Here is a 20,572-nt window from a genome sequence, read left to right as displayed (position 1 = left end):
CTGTGGGTGCTCTTCCTTGTCCGTCTGCGTCTCAGTAGCATCCATATCTACTCTAGGTGACGCCTGACTCCCTTTCTCTTGTAAGATTGAGAGTTCTGATTTTACATTGCACCCCCTAGCTTTCTGTGTTCCTAAAGAGTTCCTGACTTTAAAGGTTTCTAAGAATTTCATCTTAAAGAGTCACTTGGTTTCCTCATTCTTCTAAATCTCAGTCTAAATTGTATTCTTAATCATCAGTTTACCAAGGTACTTTAACCTTTTAAGTTCCCTGAGTGATTTTAATGCATAGCCTGGGTTAAAAACCAATGTTCTGGGGTTTATTCCTGAAATTAGAATTAGGAGTCATGGGGGGTACATTCAGTTTTCAAATTTATCAGCTAATTCAGAATTGTTTTCTAAATGATTTTAACAATTTATTTTTAAAAAACATGATTATATAAATATACCTACTTAGTGTAAGGGATTTTGAAATATATAAAAAAGAAAAATGGTTTTTATCCAGAGGTCTTTCTCCACAGAGATAACTATTGTTACTTTTTAAATTTATATATATTTTAATATGGATATTAAAATGAATATATATTTTTACCTTTGAGCAATGTTAATATTTATTTCCGGTATTGTTATAGCTGCCAGACTGCTTATGGATGCAACTAAAAGAAAGCCTAGCTCAGATGGGCTTGCACTTAAAGGAAATATGTTGGCTAATTGTTCTAGTCTTTTAAGTTTAGGCAGTAGAAACAGATTCTGACTGAGTTAAGGATATTACACATTCATTGAAATGATACTGGATATCTCAGAGCCTAGGTAGATAGAACTAGAGCCAAGAATTCATTAGGCCATAGGTACTGTCCAGTAGGAAGGAACTATAATGCGACTGGCCCTCGGCACTGGATGATGTGCTGACTGTTACAGAAATTGCTGTTTCTGGGGACTGGCTGTTGCTTGCATATGGGTTTAAGGTATCAGTTTGTAATACTGTACTAGCATTCAGATGTAATCCCCAACAATACTTTCTGTGCTATACAGAATTCATATGAGATAAAAGTGGAGAAAAGAGTCTTTACCTCAAGGAAGGAGACATTGCTTCATTGGAATTTCCTACAGATAAACAACAGATTTTCCTTTATTCTGTATTCTAGGTCTGGATAAAATTGAGTTCTTACAGAGTCATGAAAACCAGGAGATCTACCAGAAGGCCTTTGATCTTATTGAGCATTACTTCGGTACCGAGGATGAGGACAGCAGCATTGCACCCCAGGTTGACCTTAGCCAGCAGCAGTACATCTTCCAGCAGTGTGAGGCTCCTATGGAAGGCTTCCAGCTTTGAGGCAATTCACTGCTTTCATGTTCCTGTGTCAGACCAGGCTACCCAGTCTCGTCCTCTTGTGGAGCCCACAGTCCTCATGGAGCTGACTTCTCAAATGTTTTCCATAATACTGTTTGCGCTCATTTGCTTGCCTTGCGCACCTGCTCTCTTACACACATCTGGAAAACCTCTGGCTCTCTGTGGTGGAATACCCTTCTAAGAAAAGAGTAACCAGAACAGCCCACTCTTAAGGAAAATCCCTAGGCTTTGGAGATCCGCACGTCTATATTATAAGAGTCACGGGAATATACACATATTAATGTGGCTCTGTTTTTGTTTTTTTGGCGGAAAAAAGAGGACTCCTCATTCCCTTTTAAGTGGGAAAAAATACTGACATTAAAAAGATAAGACTAAAACTTTATCTTGAATTTCACACAACTACTTGCAACAAGGGAGATATTTAGACCTGTTGTGTATACTTCAGAGTACTTTTCATGAGTTCTTCCACAGTGAACCCTTGGATTACCTGGTGGCTTTTTCTAGCCAAATTGCATTAATTCTTACTGAGATTGGATGGTTTTCTTTCCTCTGTTGGCGCCATTCTTCACAGATATTAAAGTTAAACCATCTGCTCTCTCACCTTCAGCCTTCAGTGAATGTGCTTTCTAGTTGTCAGGAATGCTGAAGAATTAATACTTTGATTTTCAAATGTGATACTGGTTTGAAGATTTCCTTAGAGCAGAAAGCAGAGGGGCACATATTAATTTGTGTGGCTGTTGCTTCTCTTTGGTCTTCTGTGTCTTAGGATTTAAAAGTGGTTAAATTCTAATGCTGGTTGAAGATTGATTTAGAATCCTTAGTAATCGAAACCATATTCTGTAATTCAATAGCAAAACAAAAAGCAAACAAAAGACCCCCTCCAATTTTCCCAAACTTAACCAGTGTGATTAGAGGCTGTGTTTCTGCATTTAAACAGATGTTTCAGGCTTTGTGGTCCTGATAAGGTCCTCATTAAATTGGAGTTCACCCTAGGTGCTTTTCCCCTCTGTGACTGGCAGAGAACACATACTTTTAAAGGTTACTTAGGGACTTTTTTTTCTTACTGGGTGCAGCTTGATTTTAATGTATTCATGCTGCCCATATGATCCCTTTAATGTAGCATCCTTACCTTGAACAAATAGCTATCTTCTCAACATGACCTGTTTAACCCAAGTAAGGGCAGTGATCTTTTTCTTACAACCTCTTTATCCCCTGATCATTTCATCTCCTACTAGCTGGTATTGCCCAGCCAAGTTGCCCTCCCCTGTCATGAAATAAAGTTTCTACCTTCTGACTCATTTCATGATGACTGCAATATGTACCTGCAAAAGGCGCTTCCAGTACTGTCTTCAGTGATCTTCATTTGTGCTTGGACTGGAACGAAAAAATAGCTTAATTGCCAAGAGAACTGCAACTGAACATACGACTTCTCGGTGCTAGTTGGCCATCTTGACTCAATGTTGGGACACACTATTGGAGATTTATATTTGTTGATGTGCTGTTCAGAATGAATTCTGAAGGAAAAGTTACTCATTTCTGTTTTAGAGAATACCCTTTTAATACTCTTTAACCCTGTTCTCTTCTAGAATTTTAACCCCAAAGTGTAACGTTTATTTGCAAGTTCCCCTGACAAACTATTATACATCTCTGGTAAATCCTGCTGAATGTTAGGGATATTCAGAGCTTTCGTACCTCATCATGTTGTCATTTAAGCAGTCAACTTATATGACCTGATTTAGACTTTTAAAAAATCCACTTCATTTAAAGTAGAAAGATAAAAACAAAGGACATTTCAGCCAAGCCTATGACACAGCCTTCGCATCTAGCCTGTAGTCTTGTCTGTGCTCTGGATGGATACCGTCTGATGTCTGTCCATCATTGATGGAACAGTCACTGCAAAACTAGTCAACTCTCATTTATAACTGTTACTTTATCTAGTGCTGCTTTGTGCTCAAAGGACATTTTAGTTTACTGCACTTGACCTGTAAAAGACTTTGATTCTTTGTAATTTTAGGGACAAGTTAGGTGGTTAATTTAAAGAAAAACTTTCAATGTTGCCTTGACATCACATTAAAATATAACTTCTTTCAGAAGGTTAATAGAAGCACTGATTCATAGTAAAAATCTTGTTTTTAGCTTTGAATTTTTTTTGTGGCTGAGTTTTTTAAAATTGTAAATTACTGGTAACGTCATTTCTCTAGGATGTTTAAATTTATGTACCTTCTGTTGGATAATTTTAATAATTTTCAGTTCATGTTGATAAACCAATTTGAATGGAAAAAATATAAAGCACACAAAGTTGTTTCTCCAAGTTAGAATAGCATACGTTGGAAATTTTTGCTAGCAATTGCAGGTGTCTCAATGAATGAATGAATTAAAACGGTCCACTCAACTGATGTGGTCTATTTTCTGTTTAAAACAGAGGAATTTATCTTGCTCCTGTCCTAGAAGTTCATGAGTCATGAGATAGGAGCTAAATTTTTTTTAGAATAGAATTTTTTTTTAAAATATAAAAATTGGAATTGACCAAAAGTTAAATCCAGCATAACTATTAGAACTGAGAAAGCCTTTTTTTGGTAATAGAAATGACATTTCAGAAGGTAACTATAAGTCCTATTTTTAGTTCTGTGCCTGGCAGGTTCTATTAATTTATTTTCAATATATTGAATATACCCTATCACTAAGCTGTTACTCATTACAAAAGCATGTTAATTTCAACACAGGAAAACTGGTTTTATATACGGAGGAGGGGGAAAGTGGCTTGATTCCCTCTGCCCCCTTTTTTTCTCCTTCAGACTTTCAGGTATAGTCTTCATGATGAGAACTTCAGTGGGGGAAAAGCATTGAGAAGATTTGGGAGTAAAGGCACCTTGTATCCGAAGGACCAGAAGGTAGATATAATTATATTGGGAGATATTGGGAAAGGTAAAGATGATAGATGTGCAGAATGGTGAGATTTAGGAGATGGAGTTTTCCGTGAAACACATTAGTTCGTATTCTTGTCACTAAGTAGTTACCTTTGTCAGCTGTACTACTATTGAAAACTAGATTACCCTAGGATTGTTTCTTCCATCTGCCAAATAAAACTGGGTCATTTTCATCACAGATGTAAACATTGACAATTATCCCGTAATAAATCTGAATTATCCCAGATTGTTGCTGATTTTGCCTAAGAAAATAGTATATTTTATAAACCAAACTTCCCCACCTAAATCCTTTGTTGTACATGGCTATCCACAGGCAACTTTGAATTTACTTCTCTAGTGTTAAATAAATATTTTAGTTATTTAATCCCCTAATTTGGGATTGTATTATGAAGGTTTACCTCGGGTTGAAGGATTTTTTTTTCTTGCTGACTAGTTTTGTGAACATTTATTATTAATAGATAAGTCATGGCCGTTTAGAAGTCGGTTTACAGTTGTGAGTATGGGAGACAGTATTGTTTTATTGTATTTTCCATATGAACAACTGGAAACCTATGTTTGCCATACACTGTGTGTTAGAAAATTGTGATGTCTAAGGGTGATGTCCAGTAAAGAAAAGAGGTCTACTTTTAGAAAGGGGCATTGTTTGTTTTTCATATAAGCTATATGCTACTTCCTACATTCCAGATTTTGCTCATTTGCAGTGATAGGTGTCCCTACACATGGGAGTCTCATCTGAATTTTTTGCCATCTGAAATTAACAAAGCCGTTTTATTCTATTGTGAGGCGAGCAGATATATATATCCAGTAAGGAAATATTTGGCCTACCTTATCAAAAGTTATATATAAAAGTAATTAAATGCCAGGCGTAGCACTAACAAGTACAGCAAATCTAGTCCAACATGAGGAATATTCTGTGTTTTAATGTCAGAAAGGATAGGCAGTAACAGTGGGTATCAGGGCATTAGAATAATGTGATCAAGTGAAACAAATATTAAATGCTAATTTTAACATCAAATTGCTTCTGGATATAAATGTATCTGGAAGTTTGGAGTAAGAAGAAAGCATTAAGGGTTAACTGAAGTTCCATCCTGTTTTCAACTAAGGGGAGACAAGTCCCAGTGTGTTTCCTTACGGGTCAGATAAAGAGAACTATTTTAGCCCCTGTTTCGTTCCCAGTCCTTGGCTGAGGGCTTTCACTTGTTCTCATTTAATCCTCCAGCTGCTTTTTGAGGTGGCTAGTTGTCGCTATGCTCTAGGTGACAAAATCAAGACTTAGGAGGATTTACTTTGCCTGAGATCACAACCGTTAGATACTGTCAATCCAAAGATGGGGAAGAGTCTTGCAGGTTTTATGTCAAAGCAAGCAGCAGTCACGGTGGAGGTGTTCTGTGCCGGGAACTCCCAGAGCTAGACTTAGCCGCCACAGCTGGGCCAGCTTTTTTTGGTGGGCCATTCTTTCTGAATCTTCCTCAGCAACAGCACCCTTCAAGTGACTAAATCAGGTATAACTTACTTTAAGGTTACATATTGTGTGTAGACCCTCTCGGCCCAAACATCTTTCCCCTTCTGTGGTGCTAAAATTGTGTATGGCTCCACCAATAAACAAATTTTAAAATAATACACAAATAATTGATTTTGAGTTAACTAAGCATAGTGGCTGCTAAACTCAGAGCATATTTCCATTCAACAAACTCACAAGTAGAAGGTATAGACATAGAATGAAAGGCTTTGGAATGAAGAGTCCTGCCTTAGAAAGCGGTGCCATCCATGGATGTGAATTTAACACAGCTGACTTCCTAAAGGAATATCGTCCCAAGGAGTGTCAAAAAGATCACCTTTTAATGTATGCTGTTGAGTATGTTCCACTTACCTCATCATTTTAACCACTCTATGCCCTTTTTCAAAGTGTTCTTATACTTTGGAATGGCTCTAATGATTCTTTGTGCTTGAATGCAGTATGTCAGGCCATGGGTGAGTGCCTTGCACCTATTAGACCTTCAATAAATACTAAGTGAAGGAAAATGTATCTATGTGATATTAGTAAAGGGTAGTTGGTTACAAAAAAGTTCAAAGGAATTTATGCTGCTGTTTGAAATTAGGATTAACAACTCCTAAAGCTATTGTCTTAAAATGTGTTTTTTAACCTTTCAGGAAACATGATTTGACCTGAAGTTTACAAAAGCAAACATTGTCATAGCAGAGGTTGGTTATATAAAAACAACCTATGCCTTCAGAGAGAAATTAATGGGTATATTTTACAGGATAGGATGGCTAATATAAAATCAACCCCATTTGTTTATATATACTAAAAATGGTTCACCAGTCTTCTGGCACAGTGTAAGGTTAAAAACTTGGCCAATTATATCCAACTGATGTGGAAGTTGGTGGTTGCCTTAGACTATTAAATAGGGTTTTCTTATTTTTACAAATATGTATTGGTGCATGAGAACATTATCCATTCCTCCAGTTTGACAGATCAGTAGAAACAGAAAGATGGTGTATTTCCTCATTACATGATTGCTTCTCTACTATTTTTGAGAGATTCCACTGACCACCTATTTTTTTCTGAAAACAAAAGAAAATCTTAAAGCAAAACACAGCCTTATTTCCTGCAGACTACACTCGTCTATAGTACAAAATTGTTGGGTTTATAAGTTTACTGTAGCCAGCTTAGATGATTGTTGCCCCTATTTCATTTGCCATTTTGAAAAAGTCTTGTTTTAGAAAAAAAGTAATTTCTGCCCCAGGCTGGGTGTGGCTCAGCGGTTGAGCGTCGACCTGGGATCCAGGCGATCAGGGTTCGATTCCCAGTCAGGGCACATGCCCGGGTTGCGGGCTTGATCAATGACTCATCATTGATGTTTCTCTCTCTCTCCCTCTCCTTTCCTCTCTCTGAAATCAATAAAGATATGTTAAAAAAAAAAAAAAAAAAGTCATTTCTGTGACATTGAATTTTTTCCCAAAGAATAAAGGTACTCTTTAAATTTCTTTTCTATACCCATTTAACCTGAGGAAGCCAATGAAGTCCAGCAGTGTGTGTCCACAATATGGGTCACTTCCTTACCTAAACCACTTGGGCCCAGCATTACTTAGTAGAGTGATGGGGAAGGAGAAAGTAGAAACCCAGACGACCACTGTGGTGGGGAGAGAACAGTACCAGGTTTGAGAGAGATCTTGGCAGGCTGGGGTGTAAAATGCCATAAAAGGAGTGTAGAACTTTGCCAGATTAAGTTGTGATTATGAGGAGAGTCCTCTTGAGAAGTCAGCAGTGGCTGTACTGGTTTGTTGGGGGCAGTCCCAGTTTTTGGATCAATTAACACCTGTTAATTATTTTAGTGCCTCCTTTCACTTTAAGAAAGTCTAAGGTTTGGTAAGTTACATGGCCAGCCCATATTTAAGCCCAAGTAGATTTTCATATGTTTAAATTGCTGGTGGTCTAAAACAACTGGATATGTACACAGTTCTATTAAGCTTGATTTTTGAGGACCGGATTTGGTCATCAGAGTTACTACTACAAAGCAAGTCAGTCAAGATGGCCCCGAATGTTGGAAATCACTCCCAGACAATGTTTAGGTCTGAAACACATACCGAAAAAAATTTCTTTTTATTAAAAAACAACCATAGGCCCTGACCGGGTAGCTCAGTTGGTTGGAGCATCATCTCCATATGCCAACAACATTGGGGCTTCAATCCCTAGTCAGGGCACGTACACAAAACAACCAATGGATGCATAAATAAGTGGAACAATCTCAATCTCTCCCTCTCCCCCCTCCCCCTCCCTCTCTCTCCTCTCTCAAATCAATAAATTAAGTACCCTGGCCTGTGGGGCTCAGATGGTTGAAGGTAGTCCCATACACCAAAAGGTCACTGGTTCAATTTCTAGTCAGGACACATACTCGAGTTGTGGGCTCGGGCATGGGAGGCAACCAATCAATGTTTCTCACATTGATGTTTCTCCCTCTCCGTCTAAAATCAATTGAAACATTTTTATCAAGAGATTGATTTTGGTACTAAAATTTTTTCAATCAAGTTCTAGGAAAACGAAAATTATTTTTCTGGATAGTCCTGTCAACACATCTTGTGTGCCTCCTTTCCCTCATGATTGTGGTATTTCTAGTGGACTACACTCCTGCATCAACAACCCACCCTAGTCCTCATGTTATATGTTTACCTTGCCTAATTTTCTTTCTCTACCCTCCTAGTGTGTAGAACAGTTACTGGAAAAGTAGATTTGCTTAAATTTTTTGAAACGAAGCCTACACTTTGCTTTCTGAAGTGCTTTTAAATTTAATGAGTTAATTAAAATGGAAGTGATTTCAATTGTTGCAGAATGTAGAGTGATTCTAAATTTCCCAGTAAAAAGTCACACTAATCCAGGCTAATGGGAGGATAGGAGAGGGAGGAGGCAGAGTTTAATCAGAATTGAACTTTAAGATACAGTACAGTGAAAAAGCTTTGTCTTTTAAAAATGTTACAGAGGGGAGGGAGGTCCATGTTATCTAAGAAGAGTCGTGTATAAATGGAAGCTCCAAACCATTTAAAAAATGCTCTTCCCATTCCCAGCACCCCCTCATTGTGTTTCTCTCATTGATTTGCACTAGCTAAGACTAAAGCATTTGTGCAATTTCTGTATAAATTCCAAACTAAAGTAGTAGGGTCTTAAAGTAATGAGGTTTTTCCTATAGTTGATGATTATAGGTGATCTAATTGTGCTGTTGTACCTTATAAAGGCAAGACTTGAGATTATCCCTTACATGGTTGGAAACCCTTTATTTCTAAATGGTTTTTCTTTTTTTAATCCTCACCTGAGGATATTTTTTCATTGCTTTTCAGAGAGAGTGGAAGGGAGGGTGGAGAGAAAGAAGAGAGAGAAACATTGAGAGAGACATCGGTTGGCTGCCTCCCGCAGGCACCAACCGGGCCCCTTCAGGCCAAGGGCGGAGGCGCTGACCACGGAGCACCCCGACCAGGGCATGTTTTAATTACTGACCGACAGAAAGCAGGCGGGGAGCTCGGCTCTGGGGAAAATCTTTTAAAACAGAACACTTACTCAGGCACTCTTTATTGGGCAATTAGAGGATTGGAGAAACTACCAATTTGTTGGTAAACCTATTTTTGTTTTAAAGAGAGTCAGTGACACCTGAAAAACATGTACAGTTTAACACCTTCAAGTCCATTACTCATTTCTTAAAACTAGGGTAAGCTCTCTAACGCCTAATTATGAGCAACCTTACACATTCCTCGCCCCATTCCACCAACTACTTTGTTCTTTTCTGTCTCAAGCACCTATGCAGATCTGAACTTGTCTTAATTTTCCTTGGAAGCTTAAACCGTAAAGAGGGGCTAAAACGACGTTTACTCGGTTTCCCCAGCACGACCATGTGCATGCGCTGGCCTTTAGAGGCCCCTAACACATTCTTCTGCCTTCCCTAAACGTTTAGGGAATACGTTATTATTTATTCTTTTTATTGTTTTTAGAGAAAGAGGGAGAGAGGGAGGGGGATGGAGGGGGAGAGGAGGAGGAAGAGGAGGGAGAGAGAAAAACATCCATTTGTTCCACTTCATGCTTTCATTAGCTGACCCTCAAGTGCCCTGACGGGGTGTGTCTGTAACCTTGGCGCTCTAACCAACTGAGGTCCCCGGCCAGGGCTTTTAAAGAACACTTGAAAACCAGAAGTCGCTGCTCCTCCTGCCTATTTGCAGCCTTGCTGTACACGCCCCCAAGCTCTGCACCACAAGGAGAAGGGAGCAGAACCAAAGCCACCCGCGAAGGAGCTCACCGTGGTCACCGGCTCTGGGTGGGCCGACCACCGCAGCTGCATTTCCAAGATGTGCCCGTCTGGGCAGCTCCCGTCCCAAATGTAGGCTTAACCCTGAGGCTACGGGCAGGGGAAAATGCAGTCCTTTCTTGTGACACGGTTTACAAAAGGAAACAAATGTGTGCGTTACGTAGTCACTGCTGGCCAGTCAGCTGTGGTACATTCTCGTTCACCTTCCTCCCGGGCTAAGGCTGCTTAGCGTGCTTCCGTGAGGAAGGCAGGGGCGAAGAAGACCGGAAGGGAACCCGGCTTTTTTGCGCAAGCGCACGAAGGCCTATCCCCATTGGTCACTTCACGCAGAAGTAGGGGGGGCTTCCTCTGCGCATGCGCTCGGTGTCACGCCCGCTGTCTAAACAACTGACCTGGCGGCGAGGACCAGTTTGTATCTGCCGAACGTAGCCGGCTGGCCCGGGACTCAAGTACCGGTGTCTACGCAGATTTCCTCTTAGCTTCTGAAATCTTCTGTTTAAAGCGGTGCTGCACTCATACTCAAGTGCCTAAAGTATGTCAGACTGGTAGGGTTGCTCAGTGTTCTCAAATCTGTCGCAATTGGGGGAGGGGCGGTGGGAGATTTTGTAGAGTTTGCCGCCTCCCCGCCGCCGCGCAGCTTTGGACGGCTGTGTACGTTCGCAGAATACTCAACATTAATACCCTACTTGCCGACAGCGCATGGGACCCTTTTACTAGTATTTCTCAAGTACTTGTTTACAGAGGGGAGCGAGAAAAAACTGAAGTGGTCCAAGCCATGCTGCTGAATCAGTGATTATCGTAGTTTAAAGACGATCCAGAAATTATAATCATTAAAGACCATTTATTTTTTAGTCTGGTAGTCTAATGTTTTAATCTTCATTTTGCTGGGCAGAAAGTCAGAATACCGGACTGCCAGCTTCAGGGCCGGACGCCTAGCCAACCTGGTGACTTGGAGCTTCAGAGCCATGGCAACAGAGTCAGACGCCAAAGCGGAGTCGGCCCTCACCTCAGCAGCCAATCCGAGCAAAGGCGTGTCTGAAAAACCAAACTATGCTCTCAGAAGTACTCTCGTGGGACATACGGAGGCAGTATCCTCGGTTAAGTTCAGTCCTAACGGAGAATGGCTAGCAAGTTCTTCTGCTGATAAAGTAATTATAATTTGGGGAGCCTATGATGGAAAATATGAGAAAACACTTTATGGTCATAGTCTGGAAATATCAGATGTTGACTGGTCATCAGATTCCAGTCGTCTTGTTTCTGCCTCAGATGATAAAACTCTAAAGATCTGGGATGTGAGATCTGGAAAATGTTTGAAAACGCTGAAGGGGCACAGTAATTATGTGTTTTGCTGTAATTTCAATCCACCATCCAACCTCATAATTTCAGGATCTTTTGATGAGAGTGTGAAAATATGGGAGGTGAAAACTGGAAAGTGCCTCAAGACTTTGTCTGCTCATTCTGACCCAGTTTCTGCTGTTCATTTTAATTGTAGTGGGTCCTTGATAGTGTCAGGTAGCTACGATGGTGTCTGTAGAATCTGGGATGCTGCATCAGGTCAGTGTTTAAAAACACTTGTTGATGATGATAACCCTCCTGTCTCTTTTGTAAAATTTTCTCCAAATGGTAAATATATTCTCATTGCAACTTTGGATAATACTCTTAAACTATGGGATTACAGCAGAGGCAGATGCCTGAAGACATACACTGGTCATAAGAATGAGAAATACTGCATATTTGCCAATTTTTCAGTTACTGGTGGAAAGTGGATTGTGTCTGGTTCGGAGGATAACCTGGTTTACATTTGGAACCTTCAGACTAAAGAGATTGTACAGAAATTACAAGGCCATACAGATGTCGTAATCTCAGCAGCTTGTCACCCTACAGAAAACATCATTGCATCAGCAGCATTAGGAAATGACAGAACAATTAAACTGTGGATGAGTAACTACTAAACCCTTTAGGAATCAAGTAGTAGAGCCAACTTGGCAAAAAGTTAGATATTTTAAAAGATGGTCTCTCTTAATTTTGGCATGGTTTTGTATTTCTTTTTAACATTGTCTTGAATTATGTAAGATTTTTAAACCTATAACCTAAATTTACAAAGCAAGACAGTTGGAAAAGCAAGTCTAGAACCCATGGCTTCTGACTTTTAATCTTTTTTTTTTTTAAATATGTTTATTGATTTCAGAGAGAGGAAGGGAAAGAGAGAGATAAAAACATCAATGATGAGAGTCATTGATTGGCTGCCTCCTGCATGCCCCCTACTGGAGATGGAGCCCGCAACTCAGGCATGTGCCCTGACTGGAAATCAGACTGAGGTCACCTGGATCAGATGTCGGTCGATGCTCAACCACTGAGCCTCGCCCGCCGGGCAAGATTACTTATTTTTAAAAGAAGTACATTAAAATTTACCCATATTTAAAACATTAGTTTAGGTAAGATATAACATAGGTGTTCCCAAATAATAAATAACTAATCTGCTAAAATGTATAAGAAATGATGCTTTTTGATAATAAATTTTCAAGTGATAAAAATCAAAGAATTTGGTATGGAATTTGGTATCTAAAAAGAAGCTATTACTCTAAAATAAAGTATATAGACAGACATTAACATCAGATTATGAAGCTATAGGTAGACTGGTATGTTACATTTTACTGAGTATTTTATTAAACCAAGTTCCCAAACAGCTGCAATTACTGCTTTTTAATCTGTTATAACCCTCTTAGGAGACCTAGCAGGTTAAGATGGCTGTGAGGACTTGTCACCCACTATTATTTGTGAGAGAATAAATGAAATACTTAAAACAGAAACCAGTATCCACACCTAAATATGAGACAACTTGGCATCCCAAAGTGAGATACATACCAGATGCAAATGTTTATCTTTCAACACTAATAAGAAAATGCATTTGATAGACTTTCATAATTGAGTTTAGTGTAAAGGCAGCAGGACCAGGACCAGTTGGGAATTCTAAGCCATGGAGCAGAGGAGGTGACTGCTGGCCCCAAGCAACTCCATGATGCTTGGATTTCAAAGTCCTCAGAAACCTGTGGCCAGATCACTCTCATCACCTTGCCAGGACATTTTCAAGGACTGTGCTCCTAAAAGCTCTGTCTGCCAGCACACCCCAGAATGGCAAAGTGTAGTCAGTCTGCTTTCTAGGGCTCTGAGAAGAACCATGGCACTTGAGGTCAGCTCTTTAAGTTGCACTTGGGCAGTGTACTCAGCTGGCCTTCCTTCTCTCTCCAGAAATGAATACAAAGAAGAGAGAGAGAGAAATGCAGAAAAGCCATTTTGGCTTCTGGGGAGAAGTCATTTTGGTAATGGGAATTAAAGTAAGATACAGAACCTGACTCTAAAAAACAGTTAATATTAAAGTTGAAATAAGTTGTCTCATTTTTCATTTCTTTCATTTTATCAAAAAAGCTGAGAGTCTGCATTTAACTTGGACCAAAGCCATGAAATTAGACAAGTCAGTTAAGAAAATTTATTTGTACCTCTAGAGCAAAAACAGGGAAATGGTATGTTTGCACAAACCATTCTTTTATGAAATGGATCCTCATACCAACATTCTTTTTCATACAGGCTTGTTGATGACACATTCCTGGATTTTCAAAGCCAGCCAACATGGAGTCCTCTGCTACTCTGCTTTGGCCTTCATCGCTGCTTCCTCTCTCAGACGAGCTTTCTTTTCTAAGTTCAGGCTTGTTAAAGACTCATGTCTTTTGGCAGCCTAAAATGAAACAAATTTGAACAAGTAATTATGCCTGTTTGGAAACGATGTCATTATCTTCTACTGATGTCAGCAGATTAACGAGGGCAGTACAGGAATGGAATGGTCTGCTGCATGCACACTGGGCACAGCAGTCCCCTCTGTGTGACTTCTTCCTCTGATGCTTCACAGAACAGCAGTCCATCCATTCAAGCACTTCTCTTCCTCTCTGGCCTCATTCTTTAAGTCTTCTAGTCTCTTTTCTTCTCTGTTTTCTCTTATAATTTATTCCCTTCTTTCCCTTTTTCCTCCCTTTAGTATTAAATACCTTCTCATTTCCATTTTTATCCCTTTTTTCTTTTACTTTTCTTTGTTGCAACCATTTTTTCTTCTCCAACTTATTTGCATACTTTCATACCCTTCTAGCTCCTTGCTCCTTTTTTACCGAAAACATTGAGCTTTGGGGATCCCAGACTTTACCTAATACTACCATCGATGACTTCCAGCAGCATCTGTCCTACTGCTCCACCCTTTGACAGCAAATGGCAGTGGGAGAGAGGCAACCATCCTCTTTCCTTGCTTCCCTCCCTGTGACCTGTTACATTATATGTGAAGCTTATATTAACAGAGCAGTTTCAAAATTTTTGTACCAAATAAGTGACACCAGCACTCTATAAGATAGTATTTTCTTATATCTGTGTAATTTCACATGTAAAGAATTCTAGAAAACCCTATCTCCTGTTCATATGCTTCTGCAGATTTCAATCTGAGAACTAAGCATGTGGGGTCAAAAAGGCAGACAGAAGAAAAACTGGAGTGGGGTGGGAAAAAAGCTGTCACCCAGGTCTGCACACTGCCCTTCATGCTCCCATAAGGTCAGGCTACATGGTCAGTATTTTCCATCCCAAGACTGAGAGCTGGAAGTTCATTTCCTTTTACTCTAGGCTCTTAGGATAAGGAGGCCAGTTACCACTGGGTTTGTAGAAAACCCTTTTTAATATCTGATAATAGATACAAGACATCTCTTTCCACAGGGAAACTGATACACAGAATTAGACATGGTTGTAAAATAAGAATTTGACCAGTGCTGCTGCATATAAAACTATTTTAATCATAAGATAGTGCAGTATGAAGTTTGGTAACTTGCAAACTTGGCTCTAAATTTCTATCTTGCCACTTATTAGCTATGTGACTTTGGAGAAATTAACATCTTTTAAGCTTTGTGTTCTTTTATAAAACACAGATAACAAGAGAATCTACCTCTTAGGTTATTAGGGTTACTGAGGTAATTAAATGAGTTTAACAGTGCCTGCTATAAAATAAGCACTCAGTAAGTGGGAGCAATTATACTATCACCTCAGTTAGGTCTAGGTTCAAACTGGCCCTGCCATCAAGGAGATGTATGACCTTGGGCAAGTTACTAAAGCTTTCTAAGCGGTATTTCCTCAGCTAGAAATGAAGTCCTAATGTACCTATCTTGCAGTCTTGTGAGGTTCAAATGAGATAATAACAGTACTCGGAGGACCGTACGTATTCAATTATTGACAGCTATTATTATCTATGTTAAAGATTTCTGGGCTTGCATTCCTATGTACCACTTAGGAACTATGGCCTTTAGATATATGGCTCAGCTTGGCTGAGCCTGAAGTAGAGAACAGTGATAAGACTGCTCACCAAGATTAAAGCAGATAGAATGAAGATAAATAAGCCCATGTACTAAGAGTGCTTTATAGCCATGCCTGGAGCTACCATTAAATTTGCTGGTTCATATTTCTTTTTCACATTATTTATGACATCTGTGGATTACTAAATACTTTTTATTTTACACAAAACTAACTTAGTCCTTCCCCTTGCCAAGGTTAGGATTTGCTGTTTATCCCCAGGCATGTTATCCTAGGTTTGGCCCTACTATATCTTTTTTTCTTTTTGATAATTTCTTGCGTAGAAAGTAGCCTCCTCAGAGAATAAATATGAGGGTCAATCCCTAATTTCTTCTAGGTCCTTTGTGGAAAACAGAGAGAGGAAGTCCACTCTCACCTTCTTGCCCTCAATCACCATCAAGATGCACCCTGCCACTGTTAGGGCAATCATTACATAGCTGATCTTCACCCGCATCTTGTTCTTGGCAGCATCAAGCATCTCAAACCTAGTAATACAAAAAGATTGTGAGTGGAAGTTAACTTTCTGAAGTTGCCAGCAGGATATAAAGCTCCGTGAGCCACAAGTCAGAAGCAGAGTGGTGCCCTATAAATATAAAAAAGGAGGTGGGGCCTAGAAATCTTGTAGGACTTAAGGGAGGATGGGGTATTTTCACAACTCACTTTATATTCATATATAAAATACAGTAAGCACAGATTTAAAGTAGAAAAAAAGGAGAAGAAAGTGTAAGGCAGGAAGTGAAGCAAGGAACAAAGTCCTCTCTCCCCCCAACCCCCAAAAAAGGTAAGGCACATAAGCTTTCTATGATGGGCCCTGATTTTGGCTCTCAAGTTTCACATTAGTAGCCAGTGTTAAAAGTAAAACCAGTAGTTGTTTCTCCTTGAGGTTCTCAAGAGGATATTATATGATATAATGATTATCTGAACAACATCCTGACAATGGATACTATAATGAGCCTCATAAGTTTTAACACGAAGCACAATTCAGAAGAAAACAAACACAGGAGAGAGTTAATGTGATTTTATATCCAGCTTTCTGTTCTCTGCCTTTAACCAGGATAGATTTAGGAATATCTGGATCAGCAGAAAGACCCTTTAAGCAATAATCCCTTAATGTTTATCTTTAATGTTTTACTGAAATTGAGTGACAGTGAACTTTAGTTCTTTCACAATACCTCTTCTAACCTGTCCACTGAATACAGACCCATGTGCCTTAACAGAAAGTTGAGGGTTGGATTATAATTCTTGTGTGAAAGCTGAGAGGCCAAACAAGAAAGAAAAGGCCCTTCCACCTTGGTGATTCTGCAGGTGGGCAGTGGGTTGAAGTTCTATTACCTGAGTGTCTGGTATAGCTTTAGGGCAGGGCATGTGGAGTCCCAATGGGCCCAGGATAGAGAACTGGGCTGTTCAGTGGGGTATAAATAGGAAATGATTACCTCTATATCACGGTATGGAATCTTTTTTCTGCCAAGGGCCAACTGGATATTAATAACATCATTCAAGGACCATACAAAATTATCAAAAATTAGCTATAAAAAAAAGCTCCTAGACGTATTGAATTTTGAGTCCCACCTGCAGTTGCCTTGGCAGGGCCAGACTAAGTGATTTCACAGGCCATATATGTCCTGTGGGCCCAGACGTTCCCTACTTCTGCTCTAGATGATGGGATTGAAGTGCTAACTTTCTCCCTGCCTCCCAGATTTTTAACACATATTACATTTGAAATCAAGGGACTTAAAATACTTTTAAAATGCTTGGGCCCTGCCCAGCTAGTGTTGCTCAGTGGTTGAACGTCGACCTATGCACTAAGAGTTTGCAGGTTCAATTCATGGTCAGGGCACATGCCCAGGTTGCAGGCTCGATCCCTAGTGGGGGGTGTGCAGGAGGCAGTCAATTGATGTTAATGTTTCTTTCTCATCCATGTTTCTCTCCCCCTCTCCCTTCCTCTCTCTCTGAAATCAATAAAAACCTATTTTAAAAAATGCTTGGGGCCCAACCAGGCGTGGCTCAGTGGTTGAGCATCGACCTAGGATCCAGGCAATCGGGGTTCGATTCCCGGTCAGGGCACATGCCCGGGTTGCAGGCTCAATCCCCAGTTGGGGGCGTGCAGGAGGCAGCCAATCAATGACTCTCTCATCACTGATGTTTCTATCTCTCTCTCTCCCTCTCCTTTCCTCTCTCTGAAATCAATAAAGATATATTTTTAAAAAATAAAAAATGCTTGGGCCCTGTCCATTGTGGCTTGGTTGGGCATCAACCCACATACGAAAAGGTAGCTGGTTCTATTTCCAGTCAGGGAACATGCCCAGGTTTCGGGTTTGATACCTGCTAGGGGGCATGCAGGAAGCAACCGATTAATGTTTCTCTCTCTGCCCCTCTCCCTTTCTCTCTAAAAATCAACAACAACAAAATCTTTAAAAAAAAACTTGGAAGGAAGCACAGGATTTGAGATGCTGCAGGTGGTAGGAGCAGCACCCTGAAAACATATCTACTGTGATGTAAGACCTGGGGCCCAGAGAGGCGGCAATGTGCACAGAGTTCTCCAGGCATTGAAGTTGGGCCTGTAGGTAGGAGGAACCAGGGACAACTGCTCAGGACAGTGAGTTGCTCTATTAAGAGCATCTAAGATCCCACCAACCACAAACTACCCATATTGACAATATTTTATGTAAACTGATATTTCCACCTGAAGTGCTGTGATCTTCATGAAAAGTGATACAGTTTACATCTAAGCGATCTGGAAATCACCTACAAGGCAAACTAAAGAAGGTGTTCCACAGCAAAGTCTATAGAGCACCTATTAGGGCCATGGGTATATACCAGCTTGTTTTCTGCTAAGATTTTTAGGAAGAAATTGGGACAGGCAAGAAATTGATGTCACTGATATTTCCCAGGAGAGTACACTGTCACTTGAGCAAAGAAGGCCAGGGCTCTCCCGCTGAAATAATTTTTCCTGATTTTTCCTGCTGAAAAGAATATGCTACTTAATTTGACATGTAAGCAAAAGGACTCTTTTTTTAAAGCTGTTGTAAACAGAAGGCAAATACTAGTTATCTTCCTGGAAAAAGATACCCTGAATGAGCCTAGATCTTTTGCAATCATGACTTGAAACCAGAAACCAGAAGGTGCAGGAATAGTTTTCTTGCCAGAAGGGAACATCTAGGAGCTTTGTCGCAAGTTCTGGTCTCTGAAGAGGATGATACCCCACAGGGGAGATGGCATCTATTTCTCAGAATCTCTGTTGGCCAAGATGCAAACCAATCAGTGGAGCAGTGGTTCTCCACTGGGGGTGATTTTGCCCTATGGAGGGAAATTTGTCAATGTCCAGAGACATTAAAAAAAAAAAAAAAAGTATTGATTTCAGAGAGAGGAAGGGAGAGGGAGAGAAAGAGAGGGAAACATCAATGATGAAAGAATCATTGATCGGCTGCCTCCTGCACGCCCCCTACTGGGGATTGAGCCCGAAACCCAGGCATGTGCCCTGACCGGGAATTGAACCTTGATCTTCTGGATCATAGATTGATGCTCAACTGCTGAGCCACGCCAGCTGGCTGGAGACATTTTTGATTGTCATTAATGAGTGCTATTGGCATATATGGGGTGAAGAGGCCAGGGATGCTGCTAAACATCCTATGTACAAGATAGACCCCAGCAACAAAAATTATCTGGTCCAAAATGTCAACAGTGCTGAGGCTGAGAAACCCTGGGTTAGAGGAATCTCTACTCATCATCTATAGACTCTGAAAAAGTCCCAAGATCTCAGCCAGAGCTGGGTTAAGGAAGCTGGTGGCAGGAGGCACTCTTTCCTGGATCCCAGAGAGAGAATATGTTGCTTTTAAATATTTTTATGCCTATGTCTGAACACTTGAGTGAATTGTATAGAATATAGTTATTGTCACTGGTACCTAACTCATACACCCAGATTACAAGAACCTAAAAAGAGTGAACATCACTGTTCAGTCACATTTCTGTAGCTAGGAGAAATCAATTCAGTTGACTTCAGAGTATGCTATTCACTAGGCACTACATGACATATCAACGATAAGACAGACTGTCTAGCCCTGTTTTTATACCAGGTACTTGATAAAGAGGAAACATTTAGAAAAGTGAAAACTGTTTTAAAATTTGGTTGAAAGGTTTGAAATAGTTAGACTCAGAGGAACTGCTTTTCCTTTAAAACAGATCAGTGAGAAACAATAGCTGCTTACAACCCTAGGTTCAGCACTCACGAGACAGTCTCTGGGATCTCATCTTCCTTTTTGAAGCGACCCGACCATATCAGGATCTTCCTCTCCCAGTCCGTGGGTCTGTGCAATGGCACCCTGTGGCTGTAAGTGTCTACGAGAAAAACAAGGCGAGGTAGCTCACTTATGTGAGATTACGACTCAAATTTAGCAACAAAAAAATGGTACTTGTGCCATTTTAGAGCTACTGGGTCTAAATTTATATCACCTGAGTAGGTTTCATTACTAAGTCTGGAGTACAGACAACCATCAGCGAGGGTGAGGAAGAGAAGAAGGCCAAGGGCTGAGCCTTGGGCATGGCCCAAGAAAGGGGACAGGAGAAAGAGGCAGCAGGGGAATGGCCTCTTTGGAATGGCCAAAGAGGACGAATAAGAAAGGGACAAACCCACAAACTGGAAGAGGGAGTCTTTTACAGAAAGGTGAAGTCATTGAAGAGAAGGAGCAGAAAAGGTTAGGGAATCACAGAATGTCAAGGTTAGAAGGGACCTTGGAGACAATCTCATCCAAATCCACATACTGCCTACACCTTTCTTACAGACGGACCTTCTCCTTGACTGTTACCTGCGTGTCACAGTCACTCCCACCTGCATATCTTAGTTTATGCTGTTCCTTTCACTTAAGCAGAAGCCAACAGCAGAAGAACAGGAAAGTCAATAGGAAAAACATCCCAAGAACCAAGGTGAGAAAAGAAGTTTAGAAGTATAGAAACAGTGCCGTTGTAGTTTTATCTAGAACTTCTAGCACTTGGCACAACTCTCACTAGAGTATTTTTCTTCTCATTTTAAGTACTATATACCCATTATAGACAATTCAAAGAGTAGAGATGTGAAAAAAGAAAAAGATAAAAACCATCCCTAATTCTTTTGTTGCAGCAAAATTCCTCTATTTTTATTT

At 40.2% G+C, this 20,572-nt stretch overlaps 3 protein-coding genes across 3 annotated transcripts in view; 2 read left to right on the top strand and 1 right to left on the bottom strand.

The window, feature by feature from the left end:
• Positions 1–4,499, top strand: part of KPNA1 (karyopherin subunit alpha 1) — a 56,798-nt gene extending 52,299 nt beyond the window's left edge. The window contains exon 14 of the mRNA XM_016199931.2: positions 1,143–4,499. Within this exon, the coding sequence (XP_016055417.1) occupies positions 1,143–1,330 (188 nt within the window). The 3' untranslated portion in view covers positions 1,331–4,499. The remainder of the gene's footprint in view (positions 1–1,142) is intronic.
• Positions 4,500–10,461: 5,962 nt separating this feature from the next.
• Positions 10,462–13,330, top strand: WDR5B (WD repeat domain 5B). The gene is made up of 2 exons (XM_016200156.2): positions 10,462–10,596; positions 10,957–13,330. Exon 2 carries the CDS (start codon positions 11,030–11,032, stop codon positions 12,014–12,016), a length of 987 nt encoding a protein of 328 aa, XP_016055642.2. The 5' UTR covers positions 10,462–10,596; positions 10,957–11,029; the 3' UTR covers positions 12,017–13,330.
• The window catches only part of FAM162A (family with sequence similarity 162 member A), a 30,289-nt gene continuing 22,425 nt past the window's right edge, over positions 12,709–20,572 (bottom strand). Inside the window, exons 3-5 of the mRNA XM_016199930.2 lie at positions 19,664–19,772; positions 15,814–15,922; positions 12,709–13,797 (exon numbers count right to left, since the gene is read on the bottom strand). Of these exons, the coding sequence (XP_016055416.1) occupies positions 13,705–13,797; positions 15,814–15,922; positions 19,664–19,772 (311 nt within the window). The 3' untranslated portion in view covers positions 12,709–13,704. The remainder of the gene's footprint in view (positions 13,798–15,813; positions 15,923–19,663; positions 19,773–20,572) is intronic.

Source organism: Miniopterus natalensis, chromosome 6 (genome assembly GCF_054644295.1).
Source record: "Miniopterus natalensis isolate mMinNat1 chromosome 6, mMinNat1.hap1, whole genome shotgun sequence".
Taxonomy (NCBI): domain Eukaryota; kingdom Metazoa; phylum Chordata; class Mammalia; order Chiroptera; family Miniopteridae; genus Miniopterus; species Miniopterus natalensis.
The sequence above is the reverse complement of the archived record's forward strand: the minus strand, read 5'-3'. Positions and strand labels throughout refer to the sequence as shown.

What these genes read in the sequence shown, in the direction of transcription:
- WDR5B (XM_016200156.2), top strand. Translation starts at nt 11,030, where the DNA reads ATGGCAACAGAGTCAGACGCCAAAGCGGAGTCGGCCCTCACCTCAGCA.